The sequence below is a fragment of the Ipomoea nil genome, unplaced genomic scaffold (assembly GCF_001879475.1).
Source record: "Ipomoea nil cultivar Tokyo-kokei standard unplaced genomic scaffold, Asagao_1.1 scaffold1407, whole genome shotgun sequence".
Taxonomy (NCBI): Eukaryota; Viridiplantae; Streptophyta; class Magnoliopsida; order Solanales; family Convolvulaceae; genus Ipomoea; species Ipomoea nil.
The window spans coordinates 20,001-41,128 of record NW_017617835.1 but is presented as its reverse complement, the minus strand read 5'-3'; the positions used below and the strand labels follow the sequence as shown (position 1 = coordinate 41,128).

Below are 21,128 nucleotides of genomic sequence, written 5' to 3'. Positions count from 1 at the left end.
CATAAAGGCAATCTAAGAACCCATGGCGGTAGCTCAAGTGGCAAATGAGCTTTCTTTGTAGGGGATAATCCAGGTTCGATTCTTACAAGCGACAATTATCCCGGGTTCCAGTGACACCCTTATGGTTTACACCAAAAAAATAAAAAATAACACAAAGTGCAAGCACCTTCAAAAAAAAAAAAAAAAACACAAAGTGCAATCATCTTGACCATAGTTCAAATATGTGTTCCAAATCCCCAATGAATAACAACCACCACAAATAACAAATTGAATTTCCAAAAACATAAGCTCTCACCACACCAAACATAGCACACAGAATTTTACCAAAACAATGATTGGGTAGACCATTCCAGAATGCTACCATCTCATCTGCATACAAAGATCCTCACTTCATGCCCTTCACAAACCCACGCTTAGACGCGGACCAATACGGTTCACCTAAATATATGCAGACATGGAGAAACAGAACATGCTTTAGTCACTTCATTTTGAATGAATATAATTTTGCCAAACTATAAATAATATGTAAAGAGCTGCAAGGAACAAGAATCATTACTGCAGAAAAAAAAAAAAAGAAGAGATTTTTAACTGACCTGCACAACTCAAAAGATCATCTAGATGACACCACCTAAATATATGCAGACATGGAGAAACAGAACATGCTTTAGCCACTTCATTTTGAATGAATATAATTTTGCCAAACTATAAATAATATGTAAAGAGCTGCAAGGAACAAGACTCATTACTGCAGAAAAAAAAAAAAGAAGAGATTTTTAACTGACCTGCACAACTCAAAAGATCATCTAGATGACACCATGGCATTTTTAAATTTGCTGTATCAGTTTGAGCTCATCAGGAGGATAGATACTGAGCTTGAATCTCCGGGGGGTTCCTCCTTTCTCCTTTACTTCCTTCTCTTTCCCTTGTTTTATCTGTAAAATGTTCCAGGCCGACAGTGCAGCATTTGAGTTGGTAAGGTTCAGCTCCATCTCCTGAAGATTGTCTATGTCCGCCAGGCTAGGTGGGACTTCCTCCAGATTAAGGCATTGTCTAAGAATGAGTCTCTTTAGTAATGGGAAGTGGAGGCTAGAAGCCTTCCATGTCTTCAAATCTGTCCTCTCAATTCTCAAAAATTGGAGACGAGGAAAGTCACCTTCAGATGGCTCCCACTTATCTCCTTTGAATGCATTTTCTACCAATTTGAGAATTTCAAGGTACTCCAGTGATCCCAATACAGATAATTCACTCCATTTGAGCTGTGTTCCAGACAAGGTTAGCCTCCTAATCTTTTGTGGAAATTCATACTTTTGAGGGAGGCATTGCAACTCCCCACCATGATTCAGCAGCTTCAATTTCTCCAACAAGTGCAATTCTCTGAGGTTTTTGAACAAACTAGACCCAGTATCCTTGTTGGTTTCAAAAAGCTTAACCAAATTTCCCTGTATACCCAAGTTTTTCAAATCTGGAGCTTTGACCAATGAAGCTGCTGTGCAGCTTTCAGGTGAAATCCTTGAAAGTGTTTGCAAGTTTCTATTTGGAAAAGGATTTTTCTTGGTCTTCGAGGAAGAAGGTGGAGGCAATTGAGCAGATGAATTTGTTTGCAAGTGCCTCAATCGTGTCATTTGCCATATGTCTCCTTTGATATCAAGGGTGCTTTGCTGTGTCCTAACTATAAGAGTTTGCATGTTCCACAGACTATCAATGGCTTGAGGAAGGATCTTGAGGGTAGTTGATATTGCAATGTACCTTAAATGGAACAACTTAGTCATGTCTCTAGGAAAACGTGTGAAGATGATGGATTCATCTGGTGCAGTGTGTAACACCCTTAGCAGTGGAAATGCTTCACGAATGATTGCAAGTTTTACTGCAGGCAGTTCATGTTCATTTGAGGAGAAGCATAACAAAGAGCGGACATGTTCAGCAGCAAGACCTGAATAGAGGATCTCCGAGACATTGCACCTGACACTAAGGCGGCGAATTTTATGCAGTTGCCTCCTCATGTTGATTTCTTCAAATAGATTCTCCTCTTTGGCCTCACTCTTGCAGAACTCATGCAACATGTCATGAATGCGACACGTTTTGATTTGTCCATTCGACTTTCTTTGCATAGCCATCACCAAATTCCTATTGACAAGATCACTCAACTTTTCATGAGCTATGTCCTCCAGGCTTAATAATTGTTTCTCATCCTCAATAACAAACCCCTCAGCAATCCACAACCTAATGAGTTTTCCAGCTGGGATCTCATTTGCTTGAGGAAAAGCCCCGAAATATAGGAAGCAACTCTTCAGGTCATAAGGCAATTGGTCATAACTCATTTGTATTAGATCCTTGTAACTCTCTAGTTTCATTCTCAGGAAGTCACCCATGCTTTCAGCTACCCTGTCCCATTCAGCAGATATTTCTGCTTTATGTAAGAGAACACCAGCAATAGTCACCATTACTAATGGTAGTCCATTGCAATTTTTAGCAATAATTTTCCCAGGCCTTTTTAACTCATCAGGACATATTTTCTTTTGGAAGAGCTTCTTCTGAAGTAGTTCCCAGCTTTCTTCCTCGTTCAAAAACTTTAAGTTATGAGGGTCGCCCTTAGAATCAGCTTCTATAGCCACATCATTGTACCGTGTAGAAACCAATACCCTGCTCCCTTTGTTGGGTGGGAATGCAATCTTGAGCTCATTCCAGTGTTCTACTTTCCAAACATCATCTAGGACAATCAAATATTTTGCAGACCCCAAAAACTTTTTTATTTCCAATGCTAAATCTCCATCACTCATTTCATCAACGTAGCTCCTGTACTGCTTGGTTAGCTCCTTCAAGATTCTTACAAAAACATCCCTTCTTTTGTACACTCCAGAAACATAAATCCAGGCACGATTCATGAAGTAATTTTCAACTCTTTCATCCTTGAACACCTTGTTGGCCAAAGTGGTTTTCCCAAGTCCGGGCATACCCACAATCGAGATAACTTCAAACCCTTTTGATCCATCAACCAGACGTTGGATTATAGCATTAGCCTCGCCATCAAACCCCACCACATGCTCTTCCTCCACATTAGGAACCTATTTTACAAACACAGAATAGCACTTCCTTAGTAACTATTAATCATCATCATCATATTTATGAGAAAAGTTATTTGCACCAAACTAAAGTGATGGGATGAGAGTGGGTAGGAGTGTGTAAATTTCAGTTATCTGTTATTTACACCAAACTAAAGTGATGGGATGAAAGTGGGTAGGAGTGTGTAAATTTTGGTTCTGTTTTTTTTTTTTTAAGAAATATTTGGATTCAGCTAATGATCTTGATTTTTTAAAAGAATTTTGGATATTAGTTAATTGAGTGACTCTCCTGCGAAACCGTCTCACGAATCCTTATATATGAAACAAGTACTTATAAAAAAAAAAATGTAATACTAAAATAAAGTGTTTATTACTTATAAAGAAAAATGTAATATTTTTGTGAAAAAATATAATGCATTTAAATTAAAAAATATATTTTTCTTCAAAAGTATGATACTTTTTCTGATAAAGTAAAGTAGAGACACTTTATACTTGATTAATATTATATTTCTCCTAATATATATTACATTTTTATCTTGATCCGACCAATTTCACACAAATTTTTGCCTAGTTAATTTGATTTGTAAGTTTGGTTGATCAAATTAATCAATCAGTTAACCAAGATTCTTAATTTATAAACATATATATTGGTAATATGAACGGAAATTATTGGTAATGAACACGAATTGATATACTCAAATTGTAATTAAAATTACTTATTCTTAAAATTTGATTAATATTATTTCGATTAATAATTAGTTCATCAACCGATCAACCAAAAAAATGGTTTTAAAAATAAAAAAAATTAGTTCTTTTTTAATACTACAAAAATTTTAGTTCAATTAATTGTAAATACATTTTACAAAATTAGCTACTATACCTGATTCTGCCTGGCTCCTATGTTGGGTAACGCTTCCTCTTGGAGAGCATTACGGGCATAATCCGGATCCTGTCGGATCTCGTTGACGCTAACCCGAACTTTCTGAATCTCTTCGGCGAGTTCCCGTTTACGAAGCGGGTATTCGACGTCCAGAAAGCGTGTCCATTTCCTGTCGTAGTGGGATTTGGCGGCCACCACATATTGGTCGATGAGATCCTCGGCCTTAGTGACCACCACCCGGATCTTGGTGATGAGGCGCTTGAGGATGTCGTTTTCGTAGCGGGACTTTCCGGCTTCTCTGAGGAAGGCCTTGAAGTCGTCCAGGTCATCTAGAAGCTGCTCGACGTCGTCCTTGAGGCCGAAGATGAGCTTGATGTTCTCTTTTAGAAGCTGGGTCAAATTCTCTATCAGCAAATTCACCACCACTTCTGCCATTTCTGCCGCCCTCCCTCAATCTATCAGCTCGTTTTCAGCTCAAAGATTCTTAATAGAAGCCATTGCCACCTTCAATGATTAGTCTGAGCATTGGCGTTGACTTGATTTCTCAATCGATCTATACCCATAGGGGCCGTTTGGTTCACGGAATCTTTGATTACCCTGCCAATATGAGAAAGGTAATCAACATTACTGTCAGGTCAGAAATATGGTAATGTTGGAGGTAATCTGATTACCGAATTTTTATTAGGTAATGTGAGATTACTTTTGAATATTTCAAAATTGCCCTTGTATATTCTTCTTTTATTCACAAGATTCATCAGACTCATCAAACGAGAGACGCTCCATCAGACGAGAAACGCTCCACCAAGTTGCGAAACTCCATCCTATTGCATCGCTTCTCCATTTTTCTCTTCATTGAAGATCTTCAAAGGTGCGTTTTTTTTTTCTTGTAATCTAAAGCTTAATTTGTTCTGTGTTTTTCATATATTTGTGTGTATGAACTATTTTTCTTCTATCAATTTATTATTATTATTATTATTATTATTATTATTATTATTATTATTATTATTATTATTATTATTATTCATAATTATTGAATTGCATCTTTCCAGTAGCATTCCATCATCATCATCATCATCATTATTATTATTATTATTATTATTATTATTATTATTATTATTATTATTATTATTATCTTGTTAAATTTTGAATTATGGAAAAGAAGACTTGCAATTTACACCTTTCAATTTATATGAGGGCATTTAAGTAATTGATGTAATATACCCTAACATATACCCTTCAACCAAACAAGTTAATGTTACATTCCTGCAACTTTAACCAAACACATCAGGTAATCTTACATTACTTACCCCCAGGTAATCCTATTACCTGGGGTAATCAAAGATTCCGTGAACCAAACGCCCCTATATTGTTATTTAAAGAAAAAAAGTAGAATTCTACTGCATGACTACGGGTATTTGCCTGTTTGGTAAATGATTATTAATCATTAGATTAGTGGGTTAGATTAGTTGATAGCATGATTATATAAAAGTATTTAGTAAATTAATTATTAATTAATAATTGATTACATATAAAATAATTTTTTTAAAAAAATTATTGCAAAAATTATTTTGAACAATTTTTTAAATTTTAGCATCTTAAAATAATAAGTTATTACAAAAAACTAATTGATGGAGTGTGGACCCCGGGCCCAAAGCCTGAGAAAGAGAGAAGAAGCCCAAGAAATAAAGAGTGGCCTAGAAAAAGGAAGAAGCCAGGCCCAAAAGAAGGAAAGCCCGGGAGAAGCATGGACCGAATCAAGGAGTCGGACCGACCCCGAGGTCAGCGCGAGTGCTCGGTCGGCGCAAGAAACAAAGAGCCGTTGGAGCATTTAAGAAGGCGTTAAAGAGCCCCGTTAAAGAGCCGTTGGGAGGCCCAGTAACGGCAGCCCAACGGCCCTTAGGAATAACTAGTGATTAATCGGCCAATTATGGCCTTAAATGTATGTTCTAAATCAAAATTCAAGGGAGACCTACTATAAAAGGTCCCTCAAAAACTGTAAAAAGGGGCGAGTTCATGCCGAGAGAGTAGAGACCCATATTCATAGAAAGTGCTTACTCCTTCTATTTTTGAAAGGTGAATCCACCAACTAAGGTTGTGTTGGACCTCCCTGAACCCAAAAACCCTAAAATCAACACTAATTAATCAAACACTCATATTGATTGTTTAATCATGTTAAATAATTAATTATAGTCAAATAATTCAAAATTAATTAATAGGCTAACTATTTTACCAAACAGAGTCGAGTCTATATATATATTTAATTCATTGCTTTTACTCCCAACACTTGTTGATACTAAGAAAATGTTTAAACCAAAAATTTAGAAGGAAAAATTGTAAAAAATGTCCCTCTATAATATGTCAATTATCAATGTCACCCTTGAATTATTAATGGTGTAAATGTTGCCCTTCAATTATTAAAACAATGCACATATAGCCCTTCCAATAACAGACTTGTGATTCCTCGTTAGTGTACACCGTTAAGTCGAAGTAAATATATAATTTACTTGATTTTTACTTTTTGTTTTTATATTTTGCCTTTGATTCCCCGTTGCCTTTGGTCGAATGGGTAAAAGGAAACAGAGGGAAAATATAAAAATAAAAAGGAAAAAATAAGTAAATTACATATTTACCCCTATTTAACGGTGTACACTAATTATAATTCAGTGGAGACATTGATAATTGGCATATTATAGATGGACATGTTTTACAATTTTCCCATTAGGAGAATAATGATAAAATAAATCATTGAACTACACCAAAAAAAAATGTAATTGAACCACTCAATTTTAAAAATTTGCAACTAACTCCTTAAATCAACCAATTTCATATAATCCTACCAATTTGCCACTTGATTCACTTAATAACCAGTTACCTTTTCACATGTAGGCCTATGTGGCTATTTATTTATTATTATTAGTATTTTCACCCGTGCGTTGCACGGGATAGATTTGTTATAATATTCTTAAAATATTTGGATCGATGTACAATTGTACGTATTATAACATCGAATATTATATAGTGCAATTGAAGAATTGAGTTGGATCGATTATATTTTATGATGTTATCATTGATTGAATTCGAATATATAATTGTCTAATTAATAGATAACGTGTAGATATACGCATCTGGCGCTGAAACTTTAAAGATTTTATATATTAGTGTTTATGATTTGTATTAATTGAGCTAATTAGTTCGTTGTCTAGCAACTTAGTTATAGAAATTATTTGCATGGAAGATATATATTTTCTATGTAGATATATATCAATTTTGTCATCTTTGTATAAAAAGAAAACATAATATCACTGATTTGAATTACACATTATTGAAAACCTCTTTGTAGAAGACATTGGTAGTAGTAACAGAATTTTGTCCATCCTCGTCTATATTAGACTATACTATTGTTATGTATTTTATTATGTACATTTTGTAGCTTAAGTTAATGATATAGTCTTAAGCATATTAGTTATCTCTCTCTCCTGAGAGTATTATTGTAACCTGAATTCTGTTAGTGAATTGAATCATCGCTTCAACTCTCATCTGGTATCAGTTAGCCAGTAGGAATCCTACATTCATTTTTCTGTCTCCCTCTCTTTCGACAATGTCGCAAAGCTCCGAGCGCACTCTTACCACCACCACCATCTCCTCCCCAAACACCACCCAAATTCCCTTCCCAGTGCACATCATTTTGTGTCACTTAAACTTACTCACCGGAATTATCTCTACTGGCGAACGCAAATCATACCCTTCCTACAAGGACAACGTTTACTCGGTTTCATTGATGGCATTCGTCCATGCCCATCGCCGGTTCTGGAGCTTCCCGCCGGCAATAACTCTGACGAAGCCGCCTCCGCTACACCAAACCCGGCGTACGAAGCGTGGGTAGAGCAGGATGCTTCTATCATCTCCTTGCTCATCTCATCGATCTCTTATGAGGTCATGTACCTATTGCTTGGATAGACGACCTCCCGCGGTGTATGGCTGGCGGCAGAGACGACCCTTGGTCCGTCTTCACAGGTTCGGTGCCTCAATCTGATGGGGCAGTTTTAGTCTCTTCGACAAGGAGACAGCTCTACACCGAAGTATTTGGCTCGTGCGCAACACTTGGTCAAGGACCAAGCACTCGCCGGGCGAAACATGACGCTGTCGGAGCAGAATCTGTACGTTATTGGGGGGTTGCGGCCGGAGTTCCGATCTATGGGAGCTTCCCTGGCGGTCACCGGTACGCCGGTGACGATTCGGCAATTGGCGGACTACTTGCAGGTCCAGCAGTTCATCCATGCGGATGACTTTCCGGCCTATCAACTGGCGAGGGCGAGCGGTGTTCCCTCGGCATTGTATGCCGGCTGAGGCGGACGACAACAGGGTAGCGGCGGTCGTCAGTTTCACGGTGGAGGAGGTCGAGGAGGCAATCAGCGTGGTGGCGGCGGCAGACGTGGTCGGGGTGGAGGTCTGCAATGCCAGATCTGCAGGTCTCAAGGTCATTCGGCCGCATACTGTTATCAGTGCTACTCCGAGCCACCACCATCCCAAGCGCATGTTGCCGTCGCAGGTGAAGGGGGTGTACCGCCGACGGTCATGTCGTGGCTACCGGATACAAGAGCTTCTACGCACGCCACTCCAGATTCCGGCGTGATCTCGCATTCCGAGGACTACCACGGTGACGACGTTCTACGAGTGGGTAATGGCACAGGTTTGGCGATCTCGCGTGTGAGTCATGCAGTAATTCCTTCGGTTTCCAAATCGTTAAAGTTGTTTAATGTTTTACATGTTCCTGAAATGTCTGTCTCGTTGTTATCTGTCAATCGTTTCACTAAGGATAATAACTGTTATCAAACATGCCATATCTCGTGCTTGGGAAGGTGTTTTCCACTATAGTTGCTATTGGATTGGGTCCACACTTCAACAGAAATCGTGTCGGAATATCGATCTCAGACAAACCGTCATTTACAACCCCTGTAATCCCATCTCCGATGTCTGCAATCCATTTTGAAAACCAATCAACCGTCTGTTTATCTTCCTCTGAAACTAAGTTCCGTAGTCTCAAGTTATTTGTGAGGCTTAATACCTTGCAATTTGTCCAGATGTAGGAAGAATTAATAGTGGCTTCGACAACTATTGGTCTCGTTGCTTTCGAAATAATGGGAAGAATATGTCTAAAATCGTCGCCCAAAACTACTGTCTTTCCACCAAATGTCTTTTAAGCACTACCTGGTATGGCGAACCTCAATAGATCCCTCATAGTTTTGTCCAAAACCTCAAAATAGTATGTGTGCGTCATCGGTGCTCCGTCCCATATTATCAATTTTCTCCTTATTATAAGCTCAGCAAGGTCACTGTCTTACGATATATTGCACATAGAATCTTCGTTCAAAGAGAGTTGTATAGCAAATCTTGAATGCGTCGTCTTGCCCTCCCAGTAATAGCAAAGATGTTATTCTACTCGAAGTAACATTGAGAACAATATCACCGTGCCTCCTTATCTTTGACGATAATGTTCTCCACACAAACATCTTGCTCGTTCCTCCGTAACCATACACAAAGAACAATCCACCTCCATTAGAATCAATATCATTCATCATAGAGTCGTAGATATTCTTTTGCTCATCTGTCACTTGTGTTACCAACGTTTCACGCTCTGTCTTCAACGATTTCTTGTCATAGCCAACTCTTCAGTTATCAACATGTTTTCCATCAAAACCTATGCTGCTTTCGTCTAGAATTGTCATTTCTGGAAAGTCCCCCAGGCTCTTCCCCCACAAAGAGAGCAACTTCTCCAACTCCACCAGAGGTAATTGTTTCTTATCCGAATCCGATAACACCAACTTTTATTAATAGTATAGATTAATTAATATGCATATTAGTTTGTAGTTTGGGCGAGAAAGTTGAAGATGATGATTTTACTTTTATTAATAGTACTTGTTTCACACACGCATTGCGCGAATGAGTTAATGCTCAATGTTTATAATTAAATAAATATTTGAAAGTAAATCAATGTAAGATTATATATGAGAAGCTCATACATAAGTAATTTAATGTCGAATTTGTTTATTTAAATATATAACTCATAATATGAATACAAGATAATATAGGGGATTCATTATAATTGTCACTAAACTTTTTTTTTTAAATAGTAACCATGTATTTTTATTGCAAAGGGTTCTAATATATTTAATGAATGCACATACAAGATCAATGAATCAATCAATGGTACCAGTCCTTTAGGTGTTTTGCTCAGTGTTCATTTATATCTACCATTATTGTTAAATGAATTATTATGGATAAAGAAATTCCTAATTTAAGGAATTTAGATGAAGTAGTAAAAGTTTAAAATTTTTAAATATAATGTAACCCAAAGATATTAAACGGTTGGTAAATATGATGTAACCCAAATATCAAAATGCTAAAGAAAATGTTTGGTCATTCAACAGTTTGAAGCAACAATTTGTTCCAAACCAATGAAAATACAAACATTACAATTTACAATATTTTCACTTAGCGTTTTTTAGAATGATTTCCCCAAAAGCAAGACAAATTATTGTGTGGACCATGGTCCACACAATGTTACGTGTACCATAACAAAAAGTATATTTTTAATATATTAAATGTACATTATTTTTGTACTGAATGTACATTATACAATATAATGTACACTCAGAACAAAAATAATGTAAATCCCCTGAATACAATGTACATTATTTTTGTACTGAATGTACATTATTTTACAGTAGACAAAATATGGTCCGCACAATTTGTGTGGACCATGGTCCACGCAATAATGATTGCCAAAACACCTCTATATTAAAAATAAAAAAAAAAAAAAAAAGTTTACTGTAGAGCCATTTCGACTCCTTGAATAACAAGAGCCAGTTTCGCTGGCTCACTACTTGCCCATCTGTTGATGGGCAAGCTTAATTTTGAAATTGGAGCCTTAAGGCCCATTTTATAGGAGCTTCAAGGCTCCCATGCCACTTTTTCTACCGATGTGTAGAGGTGATCGCGGTTCCGGTTCCGCAAATGGACAAACCAGAACCGGAACCTTATAGTAAGGTTCCGGTTTCGATTCCGGTTCAGAATCGACGGTTCCGGTTGGAACCGCCGGTTCTAATAGGATTTATTTTTTTAAAAAAGCTATAATTTTTAATTTTTTTCGACGGTTCCGGTTCCTTTTCATCTCGAACCTTAATCGGAACAATATTGGTTCCGGTTAGGAACCGGAACCTGAACCGAACGGACGGTTCAATTTCAATTTCAGTTCAACAGTACACGGTTCGGTTCGAACCGTTCAGTTCGAACTGAACCGTGATCATGCCTACCGATGTGGGAAAATTGGCAAAACTAAGGGGAGTCGAACGTTTGGCTCCTCATATGTTTTATTCTTTTTTTTTTTTAATTTTATTTCTTTTATTAAATTATTATTATTATTATTATTATTATTATTAAAACAATTATATTATTATTATTATTATTATTATTATTATTATTATTATTATTATTATTATTATTATTATTATTATGTCATTTTACATGTTAATCTAAACAGTTATTTTTTTAAAATATCTTTTAACCAACCATTGATATAATTTGCTGGTCAAATCCGCTAATATAATCTGCTACCGCTAACTACTGATTGTCAAACAAGGACATTGCGAGGTAGTTTCACACTTCAATTTGTTGTGTGATTTGAATACTCTCATTGTCAACAAATCTTTCAAGTAGTTAATATGATCGGCTTAATTATATATTTTTTTTTTTATTTTTTTCATGGTATTAAAATACTTGATAAATAAATATATATAGCATTATTTTGTATTATAACTTTGATATTTAATTAAAAAATAGTGCACAAAAAAGATAATAGACAATGTAGTGAATATAATCAATTGATGAATTTGAATGTAAAGAATATTTTTTACATTGGAGAAAAATAAAGACATTAGAACTAATAAAATTATTTCTCTTAATTAATTTATTGATAATGAATAAATTTTTTTTTTGAATAAAGACATTGTAGGGACAATGTAGCGAATATAATCAATTGATGAATTTGAATGTAAAAAATTTTTATATTAGAGAAAAATAAAGACAATATAACTAATGAAATTATTTCTCTTATTTAATTTATTGATAATAATTTTTTTTTTTTTGAATAAAGGCATTGTAGACATATAATTCTAAATTAAAGAAATGCATATGTATTATTTTTTGTTGTAGCTACTAAATTATTATTTAATTTGATAAGAGTAAAATAGAGTACTAATTATGCCAACTTTGATTAGGATGAGTGTTGGTTTTAGGACTTTTGGGAGCCCACGGAGGTCCAACACAACCAAAGAGTTGGTGGATTCACCGAAAAAATGGATAGACAAAGATAGGAAATAACGAGAAGACTGCTATGTAATTTTGTAGTACTGTGCTTAATCTCTGGGTTAAATCAGAATGTCCCCCCTCTTGACTTCCCCCTCTCCTATTTATACAGGTGGGAGTGAGAGTTTCAAAGAAGGAGGCTTAAATGCCTTGATTAAAGCAATAAACAGCAATTAGAGCTAGGAGTCGTTGCTCGGCCGTTACACTCCTTTGGCAGAACGGTCACCTTCTCCATTTATAGCCCAACGGTACTATCAGAAGTTGACTTTTCGCAGGGACCGACTGCTTGGGACTCGGCCTGTTACTAAGCCGAGTCCTGGGCTCGGTCGGCTCGTTTCGCCGGTCAGGCCCTTGTCCGTTAATATACTCCATCTTTTGGGCCAATCGTCCGGGCCAGGCCTTTTTATCTAATTATTCTTTTTGGGCCTTTAGTCCATTGGGTTCATAACCCATCATCAAGTCTTTCACTTTCAAACATTAAATCCTTCATTTGGTGTTTGAAATTATTTCCCTTGCCTTCTAGATCTACTCCTTGATCTTGGATATCACCATTGAATGCCTGGGATTATTGACGCGATATTCCCCTGATGGTTCTCAGTCCTTGGCAGTTTCCTCTTTGCTAGCCCAAATTAATGGCCCGATTCTCTAGTCTATCCGTTTCGATTTGGAGGAGATTTACCTTGATTACCTGCATTTATTTTCCTGCTTCTCTTTGACCTATAAATGAGGGCTATATTAAGTCATCTTCCTTCGCCTATCTCTGATCGTCCTTTCGTCATGGATCGCTCAGGCTCTAGTGGTAAGAAAATTAATTTTGATTCTCATGTAGGTTCTCCAACTCCACCTTCCAAGCGGACTAAGCGCGAAAAAAAGAATGGGAAGAAGGTTAAAAAGACAGCTCTTTCGTCGAGGAAACACTCTTCGGACCCCTTTTCATCAGGTCCGGGCATGAATGAAGGCGCATCAGGGACTTTTCGGTTATAGCAGTCTAGGGTAAAGGATTTGTTGGCACATCAGGGACTTCTGAAAACTTTGAAGGCGGAAAAGCCAGTTAATATTGAAGACGTTGATTGGAAGGAGTTGAAGAAGCAGGAAGCTACGGACGTGGTACATGCTGATGACTCTTATTATAGTAAAGGTGATGTTCTAGCAGTTTCATCAAGTAAGTTGTTAGATGCTTGGATTCTAGACTCAGGATGTTCTTATCATATTACACCTAACAGGGAGTGGTTCACAACCTATAAGTCAAGTACTTTCGGTTCTGTTTTTTTGGGTGATGATAGATGTCATAATATCATAGGTATTGGTGATGTTAACATCCAGATGTATGATGGTATTGTCAAAACTTTGCATGATGTCAGACATATACCGGGATTAACTAAGAACCTGATTTCTCTTGGCAGTTTGCATGCTAATGGTTTTATTAATAGGTCTGAAAGTGATATGGAAACCATTAAAATTAGTAAGGGTGCTTTAACTGTGATGAAAGGGAAAATGACCACATGGAACATTTATAGGTTGTTGGGTAGTACTGTTGTAGGTTGAGCACATTCTGTTGAGTCTAGTGATGATACTACTAGGTTGTGGCATTTACGTTTGGGTCACCTTGGTGAACGTAGTTTGTCTAATTTGCACAAAAGGAATCTGTTAAAAAGAGTTAAATGTTGTAAGCTAGATTTCTGTGAGTTCTGTGTCCTTGGGAAACAAACTAGAGTCAGTTTTTCTACTGGGCAGTATAAAACTAAATGGATTCTAGATTATGTGCATTTTGATGTTTGGGGACCTACTAGGGAACCTTCAATGGGTGGCTCTCGATATTATGTTACGTTTACTGACGTTTTTTCTAGGAAAGTTTGGGTGTATTTCTTGAAACATAAATCTGAAGTGTTTGAGAAATTTAAGTTGTGGAAAGCTGAGGTTGAGAACCAGACTGGAAGAAAAATCAAGTACCTGAGGTCTGATAACAGGACAGAATATACTATAAAGAATTTCAGAAATTCTATGCAGAACATGGAATTCAAAGGCACTATACAGTGCGTAAGACACCACAACAGAATGGTGTTGCTGAGCGGCTGAATAGAATCATTGTTGAAAGAGCAAGGTGTCTCAGATTGAATGTTGGGCTCTCTAAGTGTTTTTGGGCAAAAGCAGTGAACATGGCATGTTACTTGATCAATAGATCACCATGGACATCACTTGGTGGCAAGGTTCCTGAGGAGGTATGGTCAGGTAATCCTGTAAGTTTTGATCACTTACGAATTTTTGGTTTTCCTAGCTATGTTCTTATTATAGGTGATGAGAGATCAAAGTTAGATCCCAAGTCAAAGAAGTGCATCTTTTTGGGTTACAACGAAGGTGTAAAAGGATATAAGTTTTGGGATCCTACAACCAAAAATGTGGTGATTAGCAGAGATGCAGTGTTTGATGAGAATTTCATGTTCCAGCCAAAGAAAGAAGATACACTAGTTGATGGTTCTAGCACAGTAGAAGTGGATATAGATCGTGTACCTTTGAGTGAGAAAGTAGTTAATCCACCTACGATTGAGACTCAAGAAGTTGCAGATTCTACATATGCAGTAGGTTCGAGTTTAGAAAATTTACAAGATTACAGTTTAGCTAGAGATAGACCGAGACACACCAATGTCAAACCACCTAGTAGGTATGAGTTTGAGGATATGGCTTCTTTTGCACTTTTTGTTTCTAATAATGATCTAGTTACCTTTCAAGTGACTGTTTCTTGCCAGGAGAAAGATAAATGGATGGCAGGTATGATTGAGGAGATTCAGTCTTTACATTAGAATCATACTTGGGAGTTAGTTCAACTTCCTCAAGGAAAGAAGGCTATAGGGTGCAAGTGGGTCTATAGGAAGAAGCCACCAGTATCAGAAAAAGAAGGGGAAAGGTTTAAGGCTAGGTTAGTTGCGAAGGGGTTTTCTCAACAGAAGGGGATAGATTATGATGAGGTTTTCTCTCCTGTTATTAGACATACTTCTATCAGATTAGTACTTGCTTTGGTAGCCATTTGGGATTTGCATTTGGAACAAATGGATGTGAAAACTGTTTTTCTACATGGTGATCTAGATGAGCAAATTTACATGAAGCAACCTGAAGGGTTTGTTAAACCCGGAGGTGAGCATATGGTTTGTCGACTCAAGAGGTCATTGTATGGGCTGAAACAAGCTCCACGGCAGTGGTACGAGCGGTTCGATGCTTACATGATTCAAATTGGCTATACACGTGAGTATGATTGTTGTGTCTATGTTAAAAGCCTCTGTTACTGTATGTGGATGATATGTTGATTGCTGCCTAAGAGTATGAATGATATTACTGCATTGATATGTTGATTGCTGCCTAAGAGTATGAATGATATTACTGCATTGAAAGTTCTAGGGATAGAGATCTGTGTCTGGAAATGGATAGCTCAGTGTCTGGAAATGGAAATGGAAATATTCATAGGGATAGAGCTCAGTGGGGATAGAGCGACATTCTACAACAGGGTGTGATACACAGGGTACACATGTGGTGCTGGAAACTGATACACAGGTGGTGACGCGTGCTGTTGCTGACGGAGTAAATATTACTCCTTTTGGGGCCATTATAAATGAGATAAGGACACACTTGCAGCATCTACTTCTGCTAAATTTATTTTTGTGCAACGTAATAGTAATATGCCAACTCATCTTTTAGCTACGAAGGCTTTATGTAGTTCTGGGGAGGAGAGGATTGAGTGTTCTGATTACATTCCCTCTTTTCTTTCTACTTTCGTCTGTAGAAACAATATGGCTGTTTAATAACCCGTGTGGGCAGCTTAACTGGTCATAGAGGTAAAACTTTAGAAGAATGACCAGGATCGAGTCACACCAACGGTAGTATAGAAGTAACTGTAAGTATTTTCCCTAAATACAATATATTATAATATATTGTATTATTGGGTGGTTGTGGTGCAAGGGGAAGATTAAGTCAGTTAGTGACCAACTCAGGATATTCAGTTAAGCTTTAACTGAATATCTGCCTACGTTGATGGCATGTAGGCTTCTAAGCAAAACAGTCCTCCCACAGCTCCCGTGTTCAGTATACACGCATCATCGAGTATTTGGGAGAGAAGTGGTAGACAAAATACTAACCTTTATTCTGCAGGTTTACCATCTCGTGGCAATACCAATGACTACGGCTGGGGATATTCGGGCGATCCTAAAGCTTCCGCTGTAACGAGGCAGGTTACTCGTTTACTAAAGTTTATGTTAATCTTAATATTATTATCTAACATTTGGTATCAGAGCCCTACAAATCTCTGTTTGGTTGTTTGTATTATTGAATACAAAAATCTTTTTTTTTTTTGAAATTTTGTTCTGCTTGGAATTTAATTTTGAGCATTAAGCATGTTTTTTTTAATTTCCTTTGAATTATAAAATTAATTATATCATGAGTCTTGAGACTAACCACCGCCTATTTTGTTTTGGCCGAGAAAAATGCAACGTGCCGGTTCTGTTTCAGTGTTCAAAGCGGCCGGCAGCGGGGCGGTTGTCGACATGTCGCGGCGAGGAGAGATGGTGGTACCGGGCTCGATTTCCAGCGAAGTCGCTGCCCCTCCCCTCCTTCAGGCGATGCTGGACGACGCGACTTGGGGTCGCGGGCGGTGTCTCTTTTCTCCCGTCGGCGCCGCATCAGAGGGACGAAGGATTCTCTTCGGTCGCCGGTTGCCATGCGCAACGGTGGTGAGCTTTACGTGGGCGACGGCGTGGCTGTCGACGGTGGCGCTGGTTTTCCGGCTACATTGGAACGCTGGATGGTACGCTGTTGGAAGAAGACGGACGGCTCGATCGCGGCTCGTCGTTGCCCCTCCGGAGAGCACGCTGTCGCTTCTTCCCTGCTTTATCGGCGGTGGAGCTGGTTTTCTGGCCATCTCTGTTTTCTCTCCTTCAGTGGCGCTGGTTCCGAACGCTGCTCCTCAAGCTTCGGGCGGCGTCTTCCGAGCGTGATCGACGGAGCAGAGCTGCGTAGAGAGTTGCGATCTTCGCTGCTTCTTCGCTGGTTTTCCGACGATTCAGGGAGGAAGACGAAGGAGTCGTACGGTACATTCTCTAATAAAGTGCAATTCCTTTTATTTACCATATATTAATATTTGTCTCATTTAAGAATTACATATTAATTTTGATAAATGGTAATTATATTAAGATTTAATATTGTCATATTAATATTATCTTAATTAATATCGTAAATTGGTTTGACAAATGGTAAATATTAGTAATTGTTTAATTTTGAAATAATAATGCCCTTTAGCTATTCTTTAAATGGCATTAAAATTTTTCAAATTTAGATTAATTGTGGCATTATTTGTGATTGAATTGTTGCCGTTATTAGTTCAATTACCGTCATTCATGTCACAATTAAATTATTATTCATTTGAGCAAATACTAAGTTTTGATTTGCTATTTGAATTTTAATTTAATATTGAGAGTTATATTAATGTCTCTTAATTTTGGCATTAAATTCACAATTAAATTATTATTCAATCTGAGCAAATATTAAGTATTGAATTTGCTACTTGAATTTTAATTTAATAGTGATGTGCATATTAAATTGCATGAATTATTGCAATTTATTTAGGATTTATGAGTTAATAATATATTAATGTGCAAAATCCAAACATGCTTTGTATATTCATAAATTGTTTCATTATAATTGTACATTTAGAAAAGCATATATTAAGATTGGATATAGCATGTTATTAACTCATAGCCTTCATATTTAATATTATTCAATTTTTGATCCTTAGGCTAATTTTGGATAATATTGCCTATTAAGTCAGCTTGTTGGTTTCTCACTTAATTTTGAGCATACTTTTACACCTATTTTAAACAAGCTATTTAGGACCTATCTGGGTCATTAAAGTATGGATTCCACCTTCTTTGATTGATATTTAATAATAATTGTAGCACTTTTTTTTTTTTGGTTATAACATGTTTATTAAGTTTCAATTATTACTAACTACCGTATTTTGTTAACGGAATTTATCGTTGGAGATAATATAATGTTTGGATCTTTTTCCATATTAGAACATTTATCATTCATGTTATAATTAACTTGGGACATTAAGATTTATGGGCCTGACTTAAGCAATTTTGTGCTATAATTATTATCATTACGTGATTGTGAGTCATTAAGGGTTTAAGGATTACAATTACCATTTGAAGTCATTAAGAATTATAATTATTGTTTTGGCCATTAAAAATTGTAACTATTATTTAAGTTGATTATGTTTTAATCTATTAATAGTTTTCAGGGTCTTAACGATAATCTTAAGTACTTTTCATGGCAAGCAATGTACATAGTTGATATATTGTCTTTCGAATGGTAATTTGGTTATACCTTAATTTCAGTTTCCTTATGACTCATTATAGTCATGGTTAATTATTATGTGGTAAATTGAGATTAGTGTTTGGTATCCCTTAATTACAGTTTTACATTTATTGTAATTATTATTAATTTACATTATTAATTAATGTTATTAAGTTTAGGGGCTAATCTCATTTATTATCTTTCATAATAATTATTCATTCATGGTAATCTACTATATTTGGTACATTGGTAAGATTATTCATGTCACTTCATTTTTCATTATTATTAATGGTACCAATAAACTAAGTTTTCATTATTATTAATGGTACTATATTTGGTACATTGGTAATTAAGTGTTACCAATAAACTGTTACGTACCATTGGACGATTCAACTAAACTCTCCGTGAAGATGGGAGATTTTGGAGGCTTTCTTCGCTATCGTTGTTAGTGCTATCAATAGATGCAGTTTGCATCATTAAGGTACGCAAATCATTAATTATAGTTTACAGTTTATTATTATTGGTAACTGATGTTATAGCTGTTAACCATTTTGAACTAGTCACATTTTATCCTTAAGAATATGGAAACATTAAGAAATGTATTACCATGTTTTTCATTATTAAAATGTTCATAGTAATTATAATGCTCCTTATTACTATTAATATTTTAATTAATAATAACATTATTTTTATGGTAGTCATGAATTGTTTTCAAATTGATTTCTGTGACATTTATTTTCGTACTTCTTTTTATTAAATTTTAAAGTTATATCCGAAAATGTTTTTAAAGTTTAACAGTTTTAACTATTGTTTTTTCATATTTAGTCTCCAAATTAACATAATACTATTATTATGGCTATTTATTGCCTTTTTGGTTTATTTGCAATTTTCTGTCATTAATAATATTATTAATTGAGTTTTGGAGAGTGATTTTTTAATCAATTCAAAATTTTGGAAAAACATGTTTTCTTGACAATCTATCACATAATTTATTTGAATTATGATTTTAGATGTTAATTGCCCACATTTAGTTAAGTATGAGTAAGTGAATGCACATTTAGTGTTTTTCATACTCTTTAGATTGTTTTATGCCTTTAATCACATTAAGTGCATAACATTAAGTTTAATTATGCAATTAGGATTTGTGAGATTTTTATTTACGAATAAAACAAATACTATGGCTTGATATTTGTGACTTCAGCCTGTTCCTCACAAATTTGATTTTATGCAATTAAAACATTTTCACGTGGGCTTATAGTTTTTAACCTTTCAAAGTATATATCTATTATATTATTATTATTATTCAAATTTTGGATTTCTTTTGGTTAGAAGTCATACTAGTTTTGAATATTAATTGTATACTTGAGGTTATTGCTCATATTAAAATTGTTTTCAGTTATACAATTTATTTAGAATATATGAGTTTATTATTTAATTTTATGCATATCTGTTTTAAGCATAATATTTTAGTTTAGATTATGCGATTTATTATGCCTTTAGAAAGCATAGTTTGAGGAATGATTTAATTCCTTATTAAGTTGAACTTTATGCAATTAATTGCGGTAGTGCTCGAATTTAAGCACGTTTAGTCCGTTGATTTAGTTCATCGATTTAAAGCCTTATCCATAAGTGAATCTACAATTTTATAGATCTCCCAAACGATTTTACTTCAAACATGAAAACACATGACTTAGGGAAGTTTCTTGGGGAGGAATACTAGTTCTATGGTCTTGGCTTAAAAACCTTGTTGCTACTAGTCCCCTTGCGACGCTACTCTGTCTAAGGAGTTGGTATTTAACCGAGCTTCGTCTCGACCAACTTTCCTGGGAGTATACCTAATAATTGTCTATCATGTGTTGGTTTAATTTGTTTGTTAGGCTTTCAATTTCCCATTTGCCAAATGATTTCAATTTTAGATTAATTAAAGAGTAGCCACAGCATCTTTGATTTACTAAAAATTGTCTAAAGTTCAAATCACATAAAGATGGCAATGATAAATGTCGAGTGATCTTATAATTTTAATTAGTTGGGGAGTAGCCACAGCATTCTTAATCAGTTAAAATTATATTGAGTTGTTAGGGTCACATAAAGTTTTAGACATATCAATTGTGATTAATTGTATGTAATATGACGGAATTTAACCCACAGACAATTTCGTTATATTTGTATGATTAATTATGATGAAATACTAAACTATGATCATAATTTAGCACACAGGCAATTATGCATCGGAATGTAGTTTAGTAGTTTTATCAGTGATGATAGGAATAAAAATTCACCTCTATCATGAAGCTTAATTTTATGATGTAAACTTTATGTCATATATCTTAATTTGCCCACAGGGATTAAGATAAGGAACATGATCTCTTAAGTTTTTTTTTGTCATAATGGTTGTAATGAATCTAATTGAATTAAAACTTTAGCCCACATGCAAGTTTTATGTCACTTGATTCTTCAACTCATTTGATAATTGTTTATCATAAAAT

The 21,128-nt window shown here is 35.7% G+C and overlaps 2 protein-coding genes across 3 annotated transcripts; both read right to left on the bottom strand.

Annotated features, from left to right (window-relative positions):
* Positions 1 to 145: 145 nt before the first annotated feature.
* LOC109186692 (putative late blight resistance protein homolog R1B-14) lies at positions 146 to 4,496 on the bottom strand. 2 transcript variants are annotated; one of them, XR_002055160.1, is made up of 4 exons: positions 3,940 to 4,496; positions 783 to 3,062; positions 594 to 628; positions 146 to 438 (listed from the first exon to the last, which is right to left on the bottom strand). XR_002055160.1 is itself a non-coding variant. In XM_019336798.1 (3 exons), the coding sequence occupies exons 1-2, from the start codon at positions 4,372 to 4,374 to the stop codon at positions 825 to 827; spliced, it is 2,673 nt and encodes an 890-aa protein (XP_019192343.1). In that variant the 5' UTR covers positions 4,375 to 4,496; the 3' UTR covers positions 146 to 438; positions 783 to 824. The 2 variants fall into 2 exon arrangements, 1 of the variants encoding a protein (XP_019192343.1); XM_019336798.1 differs by lacking the exon at positions 594 to 628.
* A 4,253-nt stretch (positions 4,497 to 8,749) lies between these two features.
* Positions 8,750 to 9,515, bottom strand: LOC109186202. The gene is made up of 2 exons (XM_019336136.1): positions 9,282 to 9,515; positions 8,750 to 9,004 (listed from the first exon to the last, which is right to left on the bottom strand). The coding sequence occupies exons 1-2, from the start codon at positions 9,513 to 9,515 to the stop codon at positions 8,750 to 8,752; spliced, it is 489 nt and encodes a 162-aa protein (XP_019191681.1).
* Positions 9,516 to 21,128: the final 11,613 nt, after the last annotated feature.